We start from the raw sequence: 18,593 nt of genomic DNA, 5'->3' as shown, positions 1-18,593 counted from the left end.
CTGAGTCTGTCCACGTATGAAGATTCCCCTGGAGCGGCCCACTCCTGATCAAAGGCAAGGTTAGTATGAAAGGAGGCCATGGGTTAAAAAAGCATCTATATTAAAAGCTCAACACCCTAGCTATAGCTAAAAGCACATCACATATCCACATTTTCAATCTCTAAATAACAGCAACGACTGAAAAAAAAAAAAAAAAATAAAGTGTTTTTTTTTTTTTTTTTTTGTATGGGGGGTCCAACAAATCACCACTTCAACACCTCACTTTAAAACGACAGAACAGTCAGCATTCTCGTGAACCCTTTGGAGAGAATTGGAGGGGAGGTGCACACATCCATCATACACTGGAGTACTTCTCATCTCTGCATGGCTAAGAGCTCATTTTAAACAAACCGGGCAAATTCCTGGCATCTCTTTCGTAATCTCTTTCCCCCGACAGCCCACCCTAGTGGGGCCCAGCGGGCAGCTTTGGGTAGGCCAGGTCATCTTTTCTGGCAGGCTCTCAGAGGCTGGAGTGGGCAGAGCAGGGAACGGACCCTCTTACTTTGACAGTGAGAGCCGAGCGGTGCTCAGGGGCCACGGCCAGAGAGTCTCTCCTTTTCATTTACTAATTAAGCATGCAAATGAAATCTTAACAGTCTGCTCAGACGTGCTCCTCGAGGGAGGCTGCTTTGGCATTAGCTCTTGATTATTCCTGATCTTTTAGAAGGGGGAACGAAAGAAAAATAAGCGTAAGCTAGAAGGAACTAAAAAAATTACTGTCTGATGAAAGTAGAAAAAAAAACAAAAAGGAACAGGAAAAAAAATCTGTACTTTATTTCATTTTATTTCTTTTCTTTTCTTTTTTTTTTAAATGGCAAGACATCTTTGGCGTACCAGCAATTAAATGAATAGTTCTCCAAAAATAAAAATTCTGTCATCATACAATTTACAAATACTTCTGAACATGTTTGCCGCTTTTCTTCATATTAATGAAAAATTGAATCAATAAGTCATTTATAATTGACATTGAAAAAATCCTCTAATTTTCTACTTTGGTGCTCCACAAAAGAAAGAACAACATGAGGGTAAGTAAACTGGGTGAACTATTTCTATCAAACTGGTCTAAGTTTGTTCTTTCAGCAGGGTTCAAGAGGACTGGGATTGGGAGCAAGGAGACAAAAGTAGCTATACTAGGTTCTCTCAAGATGAAGAAACATTTTTCCAGTAGCATAAAATAGAATGCAATTAATAATAAATAAAATGTTCATTCAGAGTTTTCTGGTTCGTAAAATGCTAGCACTTGCATCTTTCATGGAACGTTTTTTCACAATTTTTTGTTGGACATTTGTCAAAGGTTTTTAAAATATTAACATTCCCATAATATTAATAAATGAACAAAAGATGTTTCTTTAAAGTCTGCATGAAAAACTGTCTGTGTTTATTTTGTTAGCTCACATTGCTATTTTTGTGATGAACAATCCATCCATGCACGTCAATCCACAAAAAACACTCAAATCTGAAAATGCTCTTCTCTAAAATGTCGGCTTGGGGATGGCATCATTAACCACGGTCGCAAATGTTCAGTTCAAGTGGACTTTAATGTTAACATTACATCAAAAAACCTAACGGCAACATTGGAAAATAATACAGCATATTTGTGTTGGCTGGGTAATTGGCATAAGTATAGCTAACGTATATTTTGAATCAAAGGCCTCACCTTTAGCAGGTCCTGTGTGTCGTCCATGCAGTAGATGCGGATGTTGTACTCGAGCGTAGAGCAGTAGGCGGGAGCAAACAGCAGCAGTTTTAAGCGTTTAGCTGCAGCCATGCTAAGGGACTCCCCGACCAGAGCAAAGCGGCCCAGCTGCTCAGTGAACACCCGGCACGTCTCCGCCTCCAGCTGGCAGTAGTACGGCTCCGAAACCACTTCTTCACCAAGCTGAAGTACATCCTGAGGAGCCAATGAGACAATGGCACAGGGATCAGAGGGGAGAGCAGAGAGCGGATGTGTCAGTGGAGTTATTGGAGAGATGGTCAGGTCCTGCCCTGAGGATGTTCAGTGTCAGATTTTAGATACAGTGAAGCGATCTGGCTGAGCAGAAACGGAAAGATCTGCATAATGAGCTGTGTTCCGTGCTCTAATGAGACACTAATAGCAGGAGTTCATCCAGAATGTTCACACACGGTAGTGCCCACTAAGTGATCAGGGCTTCCTGGTCTTCTGATTACAAGCAGGAAATAAATTTCCACAGTTCAGATGTACTTATGTGAAAACACCAAAAGATAATACAGGAATAGGAGCAATTTAAATTCATATAATTTAATAAAAACAAAATGGAATGAATGATTTAATGAATGATTTTTATGTATTTTTTCTGATTTGTTAAGGGTATTTTTGTATTTTCTAAATAAAATTTCTATAGCTATCAGTTGCATAACTGTCTGCCACAAAGCTAGGTGGTGCTATGTATTTTTAGATGACTTTACTGGCTCAGGTCTCTGATATTCTGATTCCCAAACATGTCTCAGGTTGCTGCTTCAACGTACAAAATCATTCAAAAGCTTGGGGATTTCTTAAATGTTTTTTTGTGCTCACCAACGTTGCATCTATTTGTTCAAAAATACCATCAATTTACATTATTATTATAATTTAAAATAACTACATTTCACCTTTACAGTGTGTTTATCTATCTATCGTGGCGGGAGGAGGCAACGACAGACACAGTGGGCGTGGCGTCAGGCCTCGGAGTGGCTTTTTAGTAACAGAAAATTACAAAATAAAGGGTCCAGGGAAGAAAAAAAAAAAAAAAAAAAAAAAAAGTGTCCAAAATAAATGGGGGAACTGGTGTTCTCGTCGTGCTGCAGGGTGAGTGAAGGTCAGGTAGTGCTCCAGGGGGAAGGGTCCAGGTAAAGGGGCAGAGTCCGGCGGCCGCACGCGCTCCCATCTCTGGTCCGGGGCGCGAGGGGCGGCGGCTTCTTCCCGCTCGGCAGTTTTGAAGGGATAAACAGCCCGGCATCCTGGCCCGTCAGCCGTACACGTGTGCAGTCATCGCCTGGACTACGGAGACCGACCACGCGCTTCTCTGACGGCGTGACGCGTTCCTTCGCGCACCCTTCCTGGACCCACGCCAGCGTGCATGCGCTGCTCGGCATTTAACGGCAGCGGTAACGAGGCTTGATACCCTTCAGGTGTGCCTCGTCACACGCCGCCAGACCTGTCCAATACCACGCCCCTCCTATCGGACACGCCCACTCCCGTCGGGAGCCTGGTGAAGGGCGGCGAATAAAGGACGGGGCGATGACGACAATAAAGGGGAGGGGCAGCCGACTCGTCACTATATATATATATATATATATATATATATATATATATATTTGTATATATAGAATATATATATATATTTATGATAAAGCTGATTCTATTTGATCAAAAATACCCCAAATGTTATATTATTTTATTATTATAAGCTGATTCTATTTGATCACAAAATACCCAAATCTATATTAAATATTATTATAATTTCATGCAATATATATATATATACACCCAATATATATATATATTATATAATTAATAATTAATATTATATATATATATATATATATATATATATAATATATATATATATATATATAGATCATATAATAATTCCCCAACCCCCACTAAGTTTAAGCCACATCCATTACTTCATCCGCTGCAACGCCACACTGAACTTACGTCATTTTGCACCCCACTGTTTTGTGTTAATCAGTTAGTGAGTTTGACAGTTTGAGGTGCTTCTCTACTAATAACCAGGAGAATAAACTTAATTAACAGGTTGCCATGCGCAATATGGAGCTCGTCAGGGCATGGCAAGATAATTAGTTTAATTGGGTGAAAAAATCCTGACAGACATCAGAGATGCCTTCAAGTGTCCCTAGTATAGGGTAATGCAAAGAAAATTGTACATATCAGAAAGAAAGGCATTCTGTCAGAAGCCCTGACTCCTGCAAAGGCCAAGGCTTTTGTGAGGAAACGCTCCGTTTTCTCACCGTCTCTGGTCAGATACAATCACATAATGGCTCCCCAGAGTGGCTTTAATTAGAGAAAAGGCAAGTGGGATATGTGGCGACAGAACTTTCTGCAGGAAGCTCATCAGAAAGATTCCTCGCACACCGTCTTTCTCTTTTTCTCTCGCTCACACCATTATCTAATCAAATACAGAGAGGCGGCCCTACTGTCATGCACCTCGGGATCCAGGCCAGGAAATTACATCCAGCAATCAATAAAATAAGCCACTATCTTCATCAGTGAAATTAGTATTGGCACTAGCCGTTTTCCATTTGACCACAATGAAGTCTGGGGTTTTTTTTCCATTATCATTTTTTTTTTTTTTTTAAATGACTCAGAAAAAAAATCCTCCCGCGGTTCGATAACGACACAGACTATATTTCATTCTCTTCTGCTCGCGTTTTGCTGATCTGCGTCCTCTGGAGAAATTAATTGCCGCGAATCTGTCTGCCAAGGCTCCTTCCAGGACAAACTTCCCTGTGTTTTTTCCCTCTTTTGTCTGCTGTACCTGGCCAAGAACGGCGACCTGCCGCCGATGGGCTATATTTGGGGCAGGGGATGATTAAAAGTGCTGCTCTACCCTCTGTCTAAGACAGGCCTATTCATTCTACTGCCGCCCCATTGCTGCCACACCAAGGAGCCTGAATAATTTATGCACAGTATCAAACATGAAAGAAGACCTTCACTCTCTTCCTCCGCCCTTCCTCCCTAGGTTCCTCCTCTTCCTTGTCTTTGTGCCTGATGTATCTTGCACCGACCCGATGCGGTTCAGAGCAGATTTGGAAAAGCCATCATGCGTAATGAAGGACTCACCCCGGCTCAGTTTAAAGGTGGATGCTGATGGCCACTGGATGGAATGAGGAAAAGATCCATACAATTAAATGGAGATTAAATGTGAAGGTATGAGAGATAGGTGAAATGAGGAGTACGCTGATGGAGTCACTTCAAGGCTTTATTGTCTGAGAGGCTATTTGAAATGATTATGATGATACAGCCCATTTGCCTCCATAACATATTCAATTCGGCAGCAGGAGAGAAAGAGATGGGAAAGGGCAAGAAAGGTGAACGTACAGCATGAATTAAACCTACATATAGTTCAAAGCTAATTAAAACGAGGCGTAATCGTACAGAACAGAATCTTTAGCTGTGATTGAATTTTTGGCTTCACAGGAATAACTTTTACTTAAGTATGTAAATCTGCCAAAAACTTTCGAGTAACGTTCACCCCAAATCAAACATGATAAAACTATATTTTGTAATAAAGACATTGATGCCTGTTATTTTTATATTTAGTTTGGTAAGGGAACAAACAATTAAAACGCAGAAAAAAAGTATTTTAGATTAGGCATATAGCGTGGTGTATTTTTATTAGTTTTGTTAATAAAAGTTCTATGAGCTACGTTGTATTTTGTTGTTCTAATTGAATTCAAGCAATTGATGATGAATTTCCATAAAAGCGAAAGTAAAATACTCATGTTTCTTTTTTTAAACTAGGCTATTTAAAAGCAAAAGAAAGTGAGGCAAAGAGAGAAAACTCAAACAAACTAAAAGCAAACAACTGCTTGTTGCCAAATTGTCGCAAATTTAAAAGCGAAAGTAAAACACTCGCTGCACTGACAGGCTATTTAAACCTGAAGGAAAGTGAGGAAAATTATTATCGTATTATCGGAGTTGTCACACATCAATTAACGTGGGTCAAAGGCAACAAGATGTCCGCATCAAAAGAAATTCACAAAAGTGATTTTATGTCCATATATTTTATGTCCATTCAATTTTTTAGAAGAATAAAATGTAGAAATTTGTTTGAAATAATTTTACATTATCATTCAGTGAAACACGATATGCAACATGCTTATTCTGACTTGTACGTATTAAAATATATAAAAGAATAAGGGAGCATATTAAATTTGAGTTTTAATTAGTATATAAGGTGAAAATAATTAGTCTTTTAATATGTCATAAATCGATTTTTGATTGTAAATATGCCTGACAAAACTGTTACACAATAATATTTTAGTGGGTGTTTTCTGTAAATCAGGCAACAATTTATCAATTTCATTTTTTGCTCAGAAAAACAGAAACATTGAACAGAAATGTTTTATTTTTGGGGGGAAAAACAACTATTTAAAGCAGTATTACACATTGTATTTATGCTTAAACTCTTTTTCATCTTTGGCTCATGTATGATGGTACGTGTTATACAATTATAATATTAACATTATATGTTAACATACATATATGAAATGAAAAATACAGCTGGACATAAATGCACAAATACAGAAACAAACACTTACCTCCCACGTTCCCTCATATGACTGCTTTTTGAGACGGATGGCCCAATTCTCCAGGCACGCATCAGAGCAATGGTCCATGCTGAGGATGACCGGCCGGGTGAGCATCACACCGGGCGGTCCGCAGCTCACCACGGGGCTCAGCAGCGTCTGACACCCAGCCAGGGGCAATCTAGAGGGAGGAGCACATGGTCAGGATTCAACTAACGGGGCCTGGATGGATGACCAATGTCAAGCCCACAGCAGACCTTTTAACAAGATGAGGTTCCACTATTAATCAGGGCTCTGGTGCTCTGATCTGACTTTTCACACTCTGCATTCAAGCCCAGTGGGGAGCTGGTTGTGAACACTGCATGAATGCATGAGCAAAAAATAGCCAGACCGTTACCTGGTGCTTCACTCCGACAGGAAAATCTAAAACAGGGGAACATTTCCCTCTCTGCGGCCCGTGGCTCATTTACATATAGCAGACAAGACACAACACATACACGCAAGCTTTTGATATCTCAAGCCAGCATTAGTCATAAATCCGAGCAAACGCCTCACACACACACACACACAATCATGCACGGCAGCATGCGGAGACTGACTTCAATTACGTTCGACGCTCTGTGCCAGGTCTTTTTAAAATCTGATTCAAACTGTGCATCCTTTCTTTGTGAGGCAGATCCTCAGATTGGTTCCAGGGACCTACCTCATGTCTTCCTTCTTCTGAATGGTGAGATAAATCTCATAAATCTTCCCTCTGGGAATGGCCTCTGGCGGGATGAGCAGGCTGATTCCTAATGTAAATAGGAACAAAAGAGACAAGGTAGGCTCATTTGTTCCATCTGAATGCTGCTTTTGTCACAGCTCACAGCGGGCCTCTATCTGACAAAAGTAAATGTGCTTAACACCATATAAATCCACAGTCAAGGTCAAAGATGACATCTACCATGTGTACCTTCCAAAACTCTTTCACTTTATACCCTGGAGATATGGACAGTGGCATGAAGTGCCTAAAGCAGGGGTATTTTACTAAAGTTACAAGAGGTCCAATCTCTTCCTTTTCAGCAAAAAGACATTGTTTCACAAGTCAGTGTGTTGGCTATGAAATTATGAAATTAATAAGGTGCACTTTCAGACAATGCATTGTAAATTTACTTTCTGATTTTGTTTTTCCCAAATTACCTTAATAAAGAAAGAAATCATCAATCCAAGATAGTCTTATCTAACCGTATGTATTTTACTACAATTTGTCATAAAACAAAAAAAAAGTAATTTTATTAAAAGAAAAAGACAAAAAAACCTTAAATATAAAATAAATTAAATAAATATACTATAATATTTAGTTATGTAATGAGTAAGGTAATGTAATGCCTCTAAACAATAAACTTTACTGTGTAAACTTTACTGTGTAACAAGTCTAAAATAATAATATCTAAGATAAAAATATAAACTCAGCATAAGGTAGAAAATAGTCACAGATAGTATAACAGGTATTTGAGCAAACAGCCATTGTTTCAGAAGTTAATATGTTGGCTATGACACTAAACAACATGCAAATTTACAAGTATTGTAATTTACTTTCATAACAGTTTTCTCTTTTGCAAAATACCATGTAAAATAAATAATTGTAGCACTTTACAACAAGGTTCATTAGTTAACATTGGTTAATAACATTAGTAAACATGAACTAAGAATGAACAACACTTCTACAGCATATATTAATCTTATATAATGTTAAATTTTCAGCACTTACGCATGCATTATTTAAATAATATATAAATGATAAAGTCTAAATGGTTTTATCTAAACTTCTGTATTGGACAATTGGATTTAGATGGCAAATAATTCATTTAAATTAAAATAATGAAATAATTGAATAAAGTAATAAAATGGTAACACTTTCCAATAAGGTATATTAATTATTGGTTCATTGGTTGTTCATGTTAGATAACACATTAACGAAGCAAATAAATCTTTATTGTAAAGAGTTACCAATAATATAATATGACATAATATTATATTATAATTGTTATATAATTATCAAACCCTTAACTCTACACAATAAACTTTGCCATGTAACTTAAATCAAAAATAATTCATGTTTAAGATCGCATAAGAGCAGCATAAGCCATAACCCATCTTCAAAATAGTAATGGATAACAGGTATCAGTCATTATATTTTGAAGGCCAGTGCTCTTAGTCGAGGGAGCCCTGGTTATTTCATTTCCACTGCCTCGTGAGCTGTCTCTTTGACCGTGAGTGATTCATAATGTGACAGCCTGATGAACCCTCTGTCTGTGATTAAGGAGACTAATTGGTTTGAATATACTCTGGTGGTGTCCTTGGAGTGGATAGAGTTGCAGGCACTATGAATGCACACGCTGCATATTGGCTTACAGTGCTACGGCTGACAACTAAGTCACTGGCTCGGCTCAGAGAAGTTGTAGTGAGGTATCCTTCAAAAAATAAGAAAGGAAAAAATAAAACAAGACGTTCCCCAATTACAGCTATTTTTGTCGAAAAAGGAAAACGGTCGTCATTGTCATAACACAATCATTAGTATCTAAATGGAAGCGCTTCTTTTGCCCGCTCTGCCTCGTTACTTGGAAAAAAAAACCTCTTTAGAAGGTGTTCGCATTCGCTCGTGTCCCGATTTACATAAAACTGCTTGGATTACCGTGTAATTGGATCACTTCACCCTTCCATTTTGGGCCATGTCGGTATAATAACGTTGCAGTTTAACAAAGCTCCAGAGCTCTTTCACAACACTCCCGACTAAACACAAGAAAGCATTTTGTACTGTTTGCAGTCATATAATCTTACCAGTGTTGGGGAGGGTTAGGCGACCCCCCAAGAAATTGAATGTGCCGTAGGAGGTGTTGACGTTGTCTCTCGGTAGCGTTTTGAAATACGTCTGAGAGGACAAGCGGTTCATGAAGTCGTTGGGGTCACTGGGCAGTTTGCCGTTGTGCAGCGTGTGGGAGCCGTTAGGAAGAGGCTCCAGGAGGGGGCCGTTGCTCACCGAGAACTTTCCGGCGACTTCGTGGCGAGAACGCAGAGTTCCCTGGTAGCTTGTGGTGGTGGTGGTCAAATCGGGCTGTATGGTGAGCAAATGAGAGTTTTCTGTAGATACGGAGAAAAAGAAACGAGTAAAAAACGATTCTAAAGGTCACAGTGGTTAAAAGTGCACAACACAAATTGAAATTCAGTGCAAATGCGCAAATCCATGAATGTAGCCGGGCTTTCGGCACTGAGAGAGACTCACTCGTAAATAAATCAATGCCTCCTCCTCCTCCTCCTCTTTAACAGCCACAATCAATTCCATACAGAGTTTAAAGAAAGCCTGGCGGTCACAGTTAAAATTTTTGTACACTTTCTATATGGCTTTTTTCAGATTCAGATCCCTAATATGCAACTCCGTATTTTGCGCTTTCAGAACCACTCTTTCCACGTCAAACACTTTACATATGTAAAAATAAAAGTGCACAGCAGTAGGCAGATTTGTTTCGTGGGAGGATCAATGGAAATCAGCTTAATGCTACCATTACCAAATCACTTCCCACGGTAGCAGGCGGACGAGTGAAGGTCTCCTCTCACTTAGGACTTCAAAGATGATTTAAAGGAACACTCCACTTTTTTTGAAAACAGGTTCATTTTCTAACTCCCCTAGAGTTAAATAGTTGAGTTTTACCATTTTTTGAATCATTTAACCAATCTCCGGGTTTGGCGGTAGCACTTTTAGCTTAGCTTAGCATAGATTGTTGAATCGCATTAGACCATTAGCATCTTTCTCAAAAAAAAAGAGAAGAGAGTTTAGATACTTTTCCTATTTAAAGATTGACTCTTCTGTAGTTACACTGGTATTAGTTACACTTACACCCATGGTATGGCACCGGACTGAGATTATAGTTCCTCTGGCTATAAAAGAAATTGCAACTTCCTATTCTATGGTCTTTGTACACAATGTAACTACAGAAGAGGCTAACGGTCTAATCAGATTCAATGATCTATGCTAAGCTAAGCTAAAAGTGCTATTGCCAGACCCTGAGATCGGCTGAATGGATTTAAAAATGGTAAAACTCAACTGTTTAACTCTAGGGGATATGGAAATTGACTCCCAAGTGGAGTGTTCCTTTAAGTAAAACCACCACAATCAATTGCAGCTGTGAAGATGACTCACAAAACTATGACTACCGCCATTTAACGCAAACACTGCACACACAAACGAGACTGTGAGTTGCTATATCCACAGGTGGCACGGGAACACGGGCACTGGGATGAAAGGATGGGTGTGAGACACCGTGACGAGGGGTGGATAGCGTAGAGAAACAATAGCCTACTGCTGCGGGCTGCCCTGCGCGGTGCCCACACACCTGGCTTGGTGGGCTTGATGCCCATGGGCTGGAAGCCAGTGGTGAGGATAGAGGAGTCGGCCACATCTGCATCGAGACCTTCCTTCTTCCTGCGGTAGACCAGCACTAGTACGATCAGCAGCAGAGTCAGACAAAGAGCCACCGCTACGATCCCTACATACAAGGCCACGTCCTCAGCACCTGATGCAGCTGCACAGAGACAGACAAAAAAAGAAAAGACACGTGTCAGCAACAGTCACATAAAGTATTGGTTACTGTCAACAGTAGCATTCTTCTTTTTCGGCAATGACTAGGAAGGCATAACTAAGATATTTTATTTAAAGCATGTTAATTGTGAATTATATAAATAAATGCAATATTTAAACATACAACTATATACTTGATTCTGTGTGTATTTATACATACATTAATAGTACACACACACATATATTATGTAAAAAAATCATTGTGATTAATCATTTCCCAGCAATACTAAACATATTACTTCAGTGTCTTCAGTGTCACATAATCCTTCATAAATCATTGTAGTATGCTGATTTGGTGTTCAAGAAGCATTTTTTTTATAATTATTGCCACATTACAAATGTCTTTTGATCAGTTTAATCTCTCCTTAGTAAATATAAGTATCGATTTTCTGTATGGCCCACTGAAATTGCCAAATTGTGTGGTAAACCAAGAGAAAACTGGATAAAATGCTACTCTTCTTGACTAGGAAACAAACAAAACAACAGACACCTGGGGATGATCATTTGAATTAAGCATATAACGCAAAGAGGTAAATGAGGTCAACATACATTATAAATATGCAATGTTTATCCATTGCATAATGTACTCACTATGCAGTATTGCACTTCAAACATTTGCCTAAATAGATCATTTAAAGCAGCTTAAAGTGATACTCATTGTCAGTGATCATTTCAGAATGAAATACCTGTTGTTTCCATGTATTACTTTGTAATCTGACGTTAACCAAATTTTGCCAGATGCCAGTGTTTTTCTTTTCCAAGCGTACAATTATTAGCAAACAGAATTACCTAAACCTGACTTGGCTTGCATTGTGCGTAAGGGAATTAACTGCTGGGAAAACATTTCAGTAAGATGTGCAGCTTCCCTACTGCCGCCTCCTTAAAAAGGTAATCATATCTGTGCTTCAGTGGGTTGTTCTGCAGTTGGAAAGACGGGAGTGTTTGCTGGCAGCCTGCTACATCAGCATTCTTCAAGCTGCTGAATTTATGGCCGCGATTTTGAAAGACACTTCCTTCCAAAAAAAGAGAGAGAAGGAGAGACAGGGAAGGAGAGAGTGTGTGTTTCTGACACAAAGCAGATTTCCTTATGAATCCACCATAATTTCATGTGCCCTCTCTCGTTGTGGCCTGCAGCTTTATGGCTAAGTACCCAGAGACAATCACATCCAAAATTATTCTAATCAATTGTGTCGGTGGGAAATGGGATTTGTGAAGGTTGTCTCTGTGGCGTGCTGATTTGTTGGGTGGTAGAGGTGTCTGCGCTCACCGCTGGGACAGACCCAGTGGTTCTGTATTGTGACGAGAGGCTGCAGAGGCGTATTAAGGCCTATTTAGATGCTCCATGGACTGACAGCTAAAAGCCACGAGGAAACGCTCAGCCTAAGCTCCTGAATTCTGGGGCACAGTCATAGCTGTGCTTATAGGCCATATCACTGAGCATTACGCCCTGAACCATAGTATAACCTCCAAGTGGGGTCAACGCAAGGGCAAATCAAGAATAAATGTGCATAACTTTAACAGTCTAAAACTAAAACTTCAGGGAGAAATCTGTGCTTTAGAGTAAATAATTCAGCAATAATTATATACAAATATTATGGTAAAATAGTTATATAGTTTAGGGAACAATTCTCATTATTAACTAGCTATTTTATGGGTACACCTATTAGCTGCTTATTAGCATGTAGAATATCAACGATTTATTAGTGCTACTTAAGCACATATTAATTCCTTATTCTACATGACCATATTCCTATAATCTATCAGAAAATTAAGAGATTATGAAGGCAAAATTTGTAGTTAAAGGGTTAGTTCACCCCAAAATATAAATTCTGTCATACTTACCCACATGTCATTCCAAACCTGTAAGACCTTTGTCTTACTGGAACACAAATTAAGATATTTTTGATGAAATTGGAGAGCTATCTGACCCTCCATAGACAGCAATGTAATTGAAATGGTCCAGGTCCAGAAATGTAATAAATACATAGGTAAAACACATCATGTGACATCAGTAGCTTAACACTAGTTTTGCAGAGCTCTAAGTGCTTAAAAAACAAAAATAACATAACTTCCTTAACCATTTTAGAAAGCATAACAACGCATGCTTTCCCTTTAGTACAAACAATGTTTATTAAGCAGATAACGTTCATGCCCGTGCTTTGCCCCACAAACGTAAGCAATGTTGACACATCGATTACGTTCTCCAAAATGGCGGAAGACGTAACTCGGGGGAGAAGAATGGAGTAAACTGTGATTTTTGTTTTCTTTGTGCAAAAAAAAGTATTCTTGTGCCATTGCAAAAACTGAAGTTGAGCTATCAACATCCTGTTTTACCGATGTATTTACTACGTTTCTGGACCTGGATACTTTCAGGTGGTGTTGCTGTACATGGAGGGTTAGATAAGTCTCCGATTTTATAAAGCTTATCTTAATTTGTGTTCCCGAAGATGAACGAAGGTCTTACGGGTTTGAAATGTCATGAGGGTGAGTAATTAAAGGACATACTTTTAATTTTGGGGTGAACTAACTAGTAATTTGTTTACTTAAGAATAATTTTAAATAACAATACAAGTGCTTCTGTTTAGATTTATAGAAAGCAAAATATACAAGGAACAGAAGTTCTACTTTACGAAATTTGTATTAGCTTGTAAAATCATTCTTGCGTATATTGCTGTGTTTAATTTTTTAGCCCCTAATTGGCCTTTTGTTTACTTTTGATTAGTGTAAACACAACTGCACAGGAAGTTAAATTCACGTTCACACTTACGTACTTCCTCACACTCTCTTCTTGGTTTGTTTAGACTAAAAGAGAGTGAGAATATCAGAGGAAATGATCAAATTAGAACCATCCCAAAGCCCAAAATCACACAGACAATTAAAACAGGGCTGTCAATTACCATTATGCCAGCCTGCGTCACTGTAATTAAGCTGTCTTCTAATTGTTCATCACACTTTTAATCACCAGAGTCGCAATAAACACCCTCATTGCCATCAGCAGAGTTGTTACTTAATGCAATCTACACTTCTAGGACTACAGGTGCCTGGTCCAGTTAATTTCACCCAAATATAACTCCATTATTCAAATGTGACTACAAAGTATCGCTAAAGCTGTGCAGGGGTCATCGGCAACATGTCTTGACATGTTTTTGTTGAAAGCGTCTGACTGATGACTCTGTCAATACGACATGATACCGTGCAAGCAGGAGGGTGGCCGAGCTCCAGGAAGTGGCATTACATCAGGGCTTGTTTCGTGACAGCTGGTCAATGGTGAATGACTGAGCGCATGCAAACAGGAATTGCTCTCTGTATCGACAACGCATTAAGTATGTCTGCGGGAAGTGACTTTGTCATGGTTTAAAAGGACTTATGATATCATAAACTGACAGTCGACGCACCGAGACACGACCGGGGCTGGGTTTGTGCCTGTAGCGTGCGCACTCCAGGTGCTGAAAATAGCATGAAAAAAAAAAGATTAACAGGCTGAAGAGTCTGTAAATCTGTAAAACTCTCCAGAGTGGAAGCAAACTTATTCTCTACTGAATCGTGACATGCATTTTCTTAAAGAGAGGAAATAAATCATTGTGAGTGAAATAAATTCAAATGTTAAATTATTACAAATATTTTAAATTATATGGTAACATAAAATCACAACACTTTTTATTTTTAATATTCTGATATATTTTATAAAAATCATACCTTTTGTGAATTTAACAAAGAGAAAAATAAACAAATCAAATAATAACAAAAACAAATATCAATAATAATATTAATGATAATGATGCATTTTGTCTATATTGCAATTGTTTCCTAGAGCAATCACACATTTCCACTATACAATATCATATACTCATAAATATACATACATACTGTTATAAAATACATTTTGCCAAAACAAAGATTGAATTTTGCTTGCCCAAACGGACAACTAATCTGATTAACTGCACCGAACTTTCTGTGAGAACGGTTCTGATTTTATTACTTTTGGTGCATGTAAATGGTGATTAACAACGAGGTAATGCCAATGAGAGTCTCGTGGAGAATTCAAATGTATACAACTGCATGCAAAGGAAAAATAAAAATTTAAGTTTGTTTTTATATTTCTAACATACAGCCAAACAAACTGACACGACCAATAGAGGAAAGTTCCCTAAAAACCAAGATTGCAAATTTGACATTACGTACAAGAGTTAAAATGAGTAGTTAACATACGTTTTAGTTCAGTTTTTGAATTAGAATTTTTTGAAAGGATATATCGTTTTTTTTCCTTTGTTTTTTTGATGAAAATAGTTCCAGCGGAAAAGTCGCACATATGCAACACATAGAGCAGCTGTGTTTTGTTAATGATTAATTCATGTTTTTGAATTTTTTGAATCATTTGAGTCAATGATTCAGTGTTCCATTCATAAGGACAGGCACTTGCTTTATTATTGAATGAATCAGCCATCTGAATGAATCATTTGAAAGCTTCAAAGACTCATTAACTAAGATAAGTCATTCAAGATGCTGCCACCTACTAGCGATTTAAATCGATTTTGTAGATCCTGATTTCACATGATTGGTAACTGCAAAATATATTATCTTACTATATTATGTGAAATTATTAATAAAATGTAAGAATTTTTTAATGGAAGATTATACATGCATTTAATATGTTAAGGGGAAAATGCCCTTTAATTACCCTTTTGTTCAGTTGTGAGTGAGACAGAAGATATTATATTACTTTATACTTAAGCTTACTTTTATTATCTTATTATTCTTCACAACATAAAGAAGTGCTATGAAACTGATATATTTAAAGGAATAAGCGGAAATAACATTGTATTGAATTAGCCATTAGGATGTGATTCTCTCCACATCTATCCACCTGAACCGACCTTCCCCCCACCCTTTCCCTGCTTATTACCCTTATTTCACCCGGTAACCTCTTTGCACTTATCAGAGCCTCCTTGTGCAACTTTTTATCAGGTCTAACAGATGCACTGAAGTTGCCCATAGACCAGGCTGGAGTTCACTCTGCCCTGCTCAATAAATAAACAGACATCCATCACGCTTTAATTGACACAGTTAATCAGCTTTATAATTGGATGGATTCTGCCTGATTCCACGCGGCAGTATTCTGCCTCCACAGCACCTCGTCTCCACCTCGTTTTCCAGCGCATTGACGTGAAGGACGGGGGGGGGGCTGCTTTCGGTATCAGATTCCTCCACTCTTGCTCCCTTTTTGCTGTAATCAACACAAAACAGAGCGAGCGATGTTCCTGCTGTTCCAGGGGCTGATGTAAGGTGTGTCGAAACACGGGTTTCTGGAGGTGTAACAGAGTGGGCTCCGAACATCATGTGCTGTCTAACAGCGGGGCGTCAGGCCTGGCCTGAGGGGACCAAACTCCGCCTGTGGGTAAATCTCACAGAGTGCCTCCCCTCCTCTCACGGTGGGATACAGCCGACAACCTGCAATTCTCCTATCATGGCTGACAGAAACAGGTTCAGACTTGTAACAGTGACATTTTAAGACAGTAGTGATTCTGTCGGTGTTGAAGTTTACGCTAGGTCTCTCTGATGTGCTATATATTGATAAAACACTAGTATTTGGTGTTATTGGGAATTGTATGCCAAAGTAAGGTGGAAATTGGTAGTTATTTGAGGCTATTTATGAAGATAAATATGTGGAGGTCTAAGGGTCAACAAAAAGTGTAAAACCGAATCTGTTGAGTCTTGTCATAGCAGTAAAAATACAAAATGTTAAAAAAGTAGGTATTAAAGAATTAGTCCCTTATTATAAAAGACAAAGAGCTGATATGAACTCAATGAAGATTAGATTAGAATGTTATATCCATTATTGCTAAACGGTTAAAAACAAGGTGCTTTTAAATGTCTTAATTTGCTCTATTCCACAAATTAGCCTGATTATCAGTGCAGGCTGCATTAATTCAGCAACATGACTTTTCCTTCCCATCATCACTTTTTACCCAGCAACACCTGGGTGTAATTTCACCAGGTGGCGATGCGCCAAACTGTTAATTATCCTGACTAGATGAAAGGAGGTTATGAGCAGCCACACTGTAGTTATCCACTGATTTGTGAAAATCAAACAATAGACACCTTTAACAAAATAATAATTGGTGACCGTGATTATAAATCAACACCTCTGTACTTCCAGGAAAAATATTCCTTTTTACTAATTAGCTGTAAGATCAATGCTAGAAATATTAAAACAGATGAGTAATTATGCATATTTGTTTTCACTGGAAATACACTGGTATACTTGTATTGGTATAAAAAATTACTTGTAAAAATGTATTTATGAAAATATAAAAATATAACTTTTTTGGTATTTAAAATTTCACATATACATATTTTACATGCCAGAAACATTTAGAAACATGCCATACCTACTGTAACAAAACAGTGTTTATATTTATAGCATATGCATGATGGAAGCATGAACAACATCGTATGAATATCAACCTGTCCTCCACAACCACATTCACATCCTTGAGTAAACAGTCAAATCACCCAGATGCTTTTGGATTTCTGTGCTTTTAACTTGCTTTCAGCCCATAGCAGGTGCTCAAGGGCTAATCTCCACCTTGAATTACGAGGCCTCTAAATGCTACTTTTATTTCAACAAGAGTTTCCTCTAACCACTAATTAAACCCTCTGAGGAAGTGTAAAAAAAAAGAAGCATTTCCTGTGCAGCGGAGTAGCCAAAGCAGGCAGGATTTTCTGCTCATTACTGTATAAAACAGGTCTATTGTCTGGCGAGAGACATCTGCTGAGAACAGATTGGGACGAGAATTTTTCTGTGGCCTGCATTCCAATTTTAAAGGATTTTTGCCTATTCAGAGTGCCTGCAAGTGTGGGCAAGAGTTTGAGCTATGGTAAACGATGTGTGGGAGGGTTCAGATTAAAATCTGAAAGGTGCAAAAACCTAAGGGGAAGGATTTCTATTTGACCCCAGAGCAAAATAAAAACATCTTGTAGGGGGACTACTATATGTTAACAGTGCAGAAAAACCCTGAAATAAAATGCCAATCCCGACACTTTGATCCGAGAGGATGCGAACACAACACTTTGATGCCCATCTGCTTGGCCGGACCCCCAACTGAGCAAATGTTCCCATGGCTGCCATCGAATCAGCTTCTGTGCTTTTAATTTGAGCAATATGGGCCAATTAATAACCTCCCTGAACAGAGAAACGTAAACATCTAATGATAACAACTAGGCCTTGGACTCGGCTGGTGGGTTGCAATATTCAGTATTTTCCTTCTTTTGTTGTTACCGTTTGCAACATTGGCATTTTTTGCACGTAAAATCTCAACGCTGCAGAAACGCTGGAGAGGTTTGAGATGATGCTATGATTGGACATGCCTCCATGTGGCCCTTAGTAGAAAAGCTAAAGATTCTAGAACTGTATCGACTCACAGCATGGGGAATACAAACTCTTCACTCTTGACCTCTACTTCTGCACATACTAATGGGAGTGTTTGCTCACATTCTGCCTCTCTTTATCTCTGTCTCTTTCTGTCAGCGATCCGTATCAGCAGCAGTCGTGGCCGTAGCGAGATTAAACGGAATAGCGCGTGAAGTGAGTCGCCGAGACGAGTCCCTGATTTCTGCTGAGAGTGAAACGGCCCCAAATTAACTGTTAATAAAGAACAAGTGTTTG

General features: G+C 38.7%; 1 protein-coding gene across 6 annotated transcripts in view; it reads right to left on the bottom strand.

The window, feature by feature from the left end:
- Nucleotides 1-18,593, bottom strand: part of unc5a (unc-5 netrin receptor A) — a 154,958-nt gene that overhangs the window by 15,681 nt on the left and 120,684 nt on the right. For 4 of the 6 annotated variants that reach the window (XM_043257248.1, XM_043257251.1, XM_043257249.1 and 1 more), the window contains 5 exons: nucleotides 10,650-10,871; nucleotides 9,133-9,432; nucleotides 7,016-7,103; nucleotides 6,325-6,493; nucleotides 1,697-1,930 (listed from right to left, as the gene is read on the bottom strand). In XM_043257248.1, the coding sequence (XP_043113183.1) occupies nucleotides 1,697-1,930; nucleotides 6,325-6,493; nucleotides 7,016-7,103; nucleotides 9,133-9,432; nucleotides 10,650-10,871 (1,013 nt within the window). The remainder of the gene's footprint in view (nucleotides 1-1,696; nucleotides 1,931-6,324; nucleotides 6,494-7,015; nucleotides 7,104-9,132; nucleotides 9,433-10,649; nucleotides 10,872-18,593) is intronic. The other 2 variants (XM_043257250.1, XM_043257253.1) reach the window with 1 other exon arrangement.

Source organism: Puntigrus tetrazona, chromosome 14 (assembly GCF_018831695.1).
Source record: "Puntigrus tetrazona isolate hp1 chromosome 14, ASM1883169v1, whole genome shotgun sequence".
NCBI lineage: Eukaryota > Metazoa > Chordata > Actinopteri > Cypriniformes > Cyprinidae > Puntigrus > Puntigrus tetrazona.
This window is presented reverse-complemented; position numbering and strand designations above follow the sequence as displayed.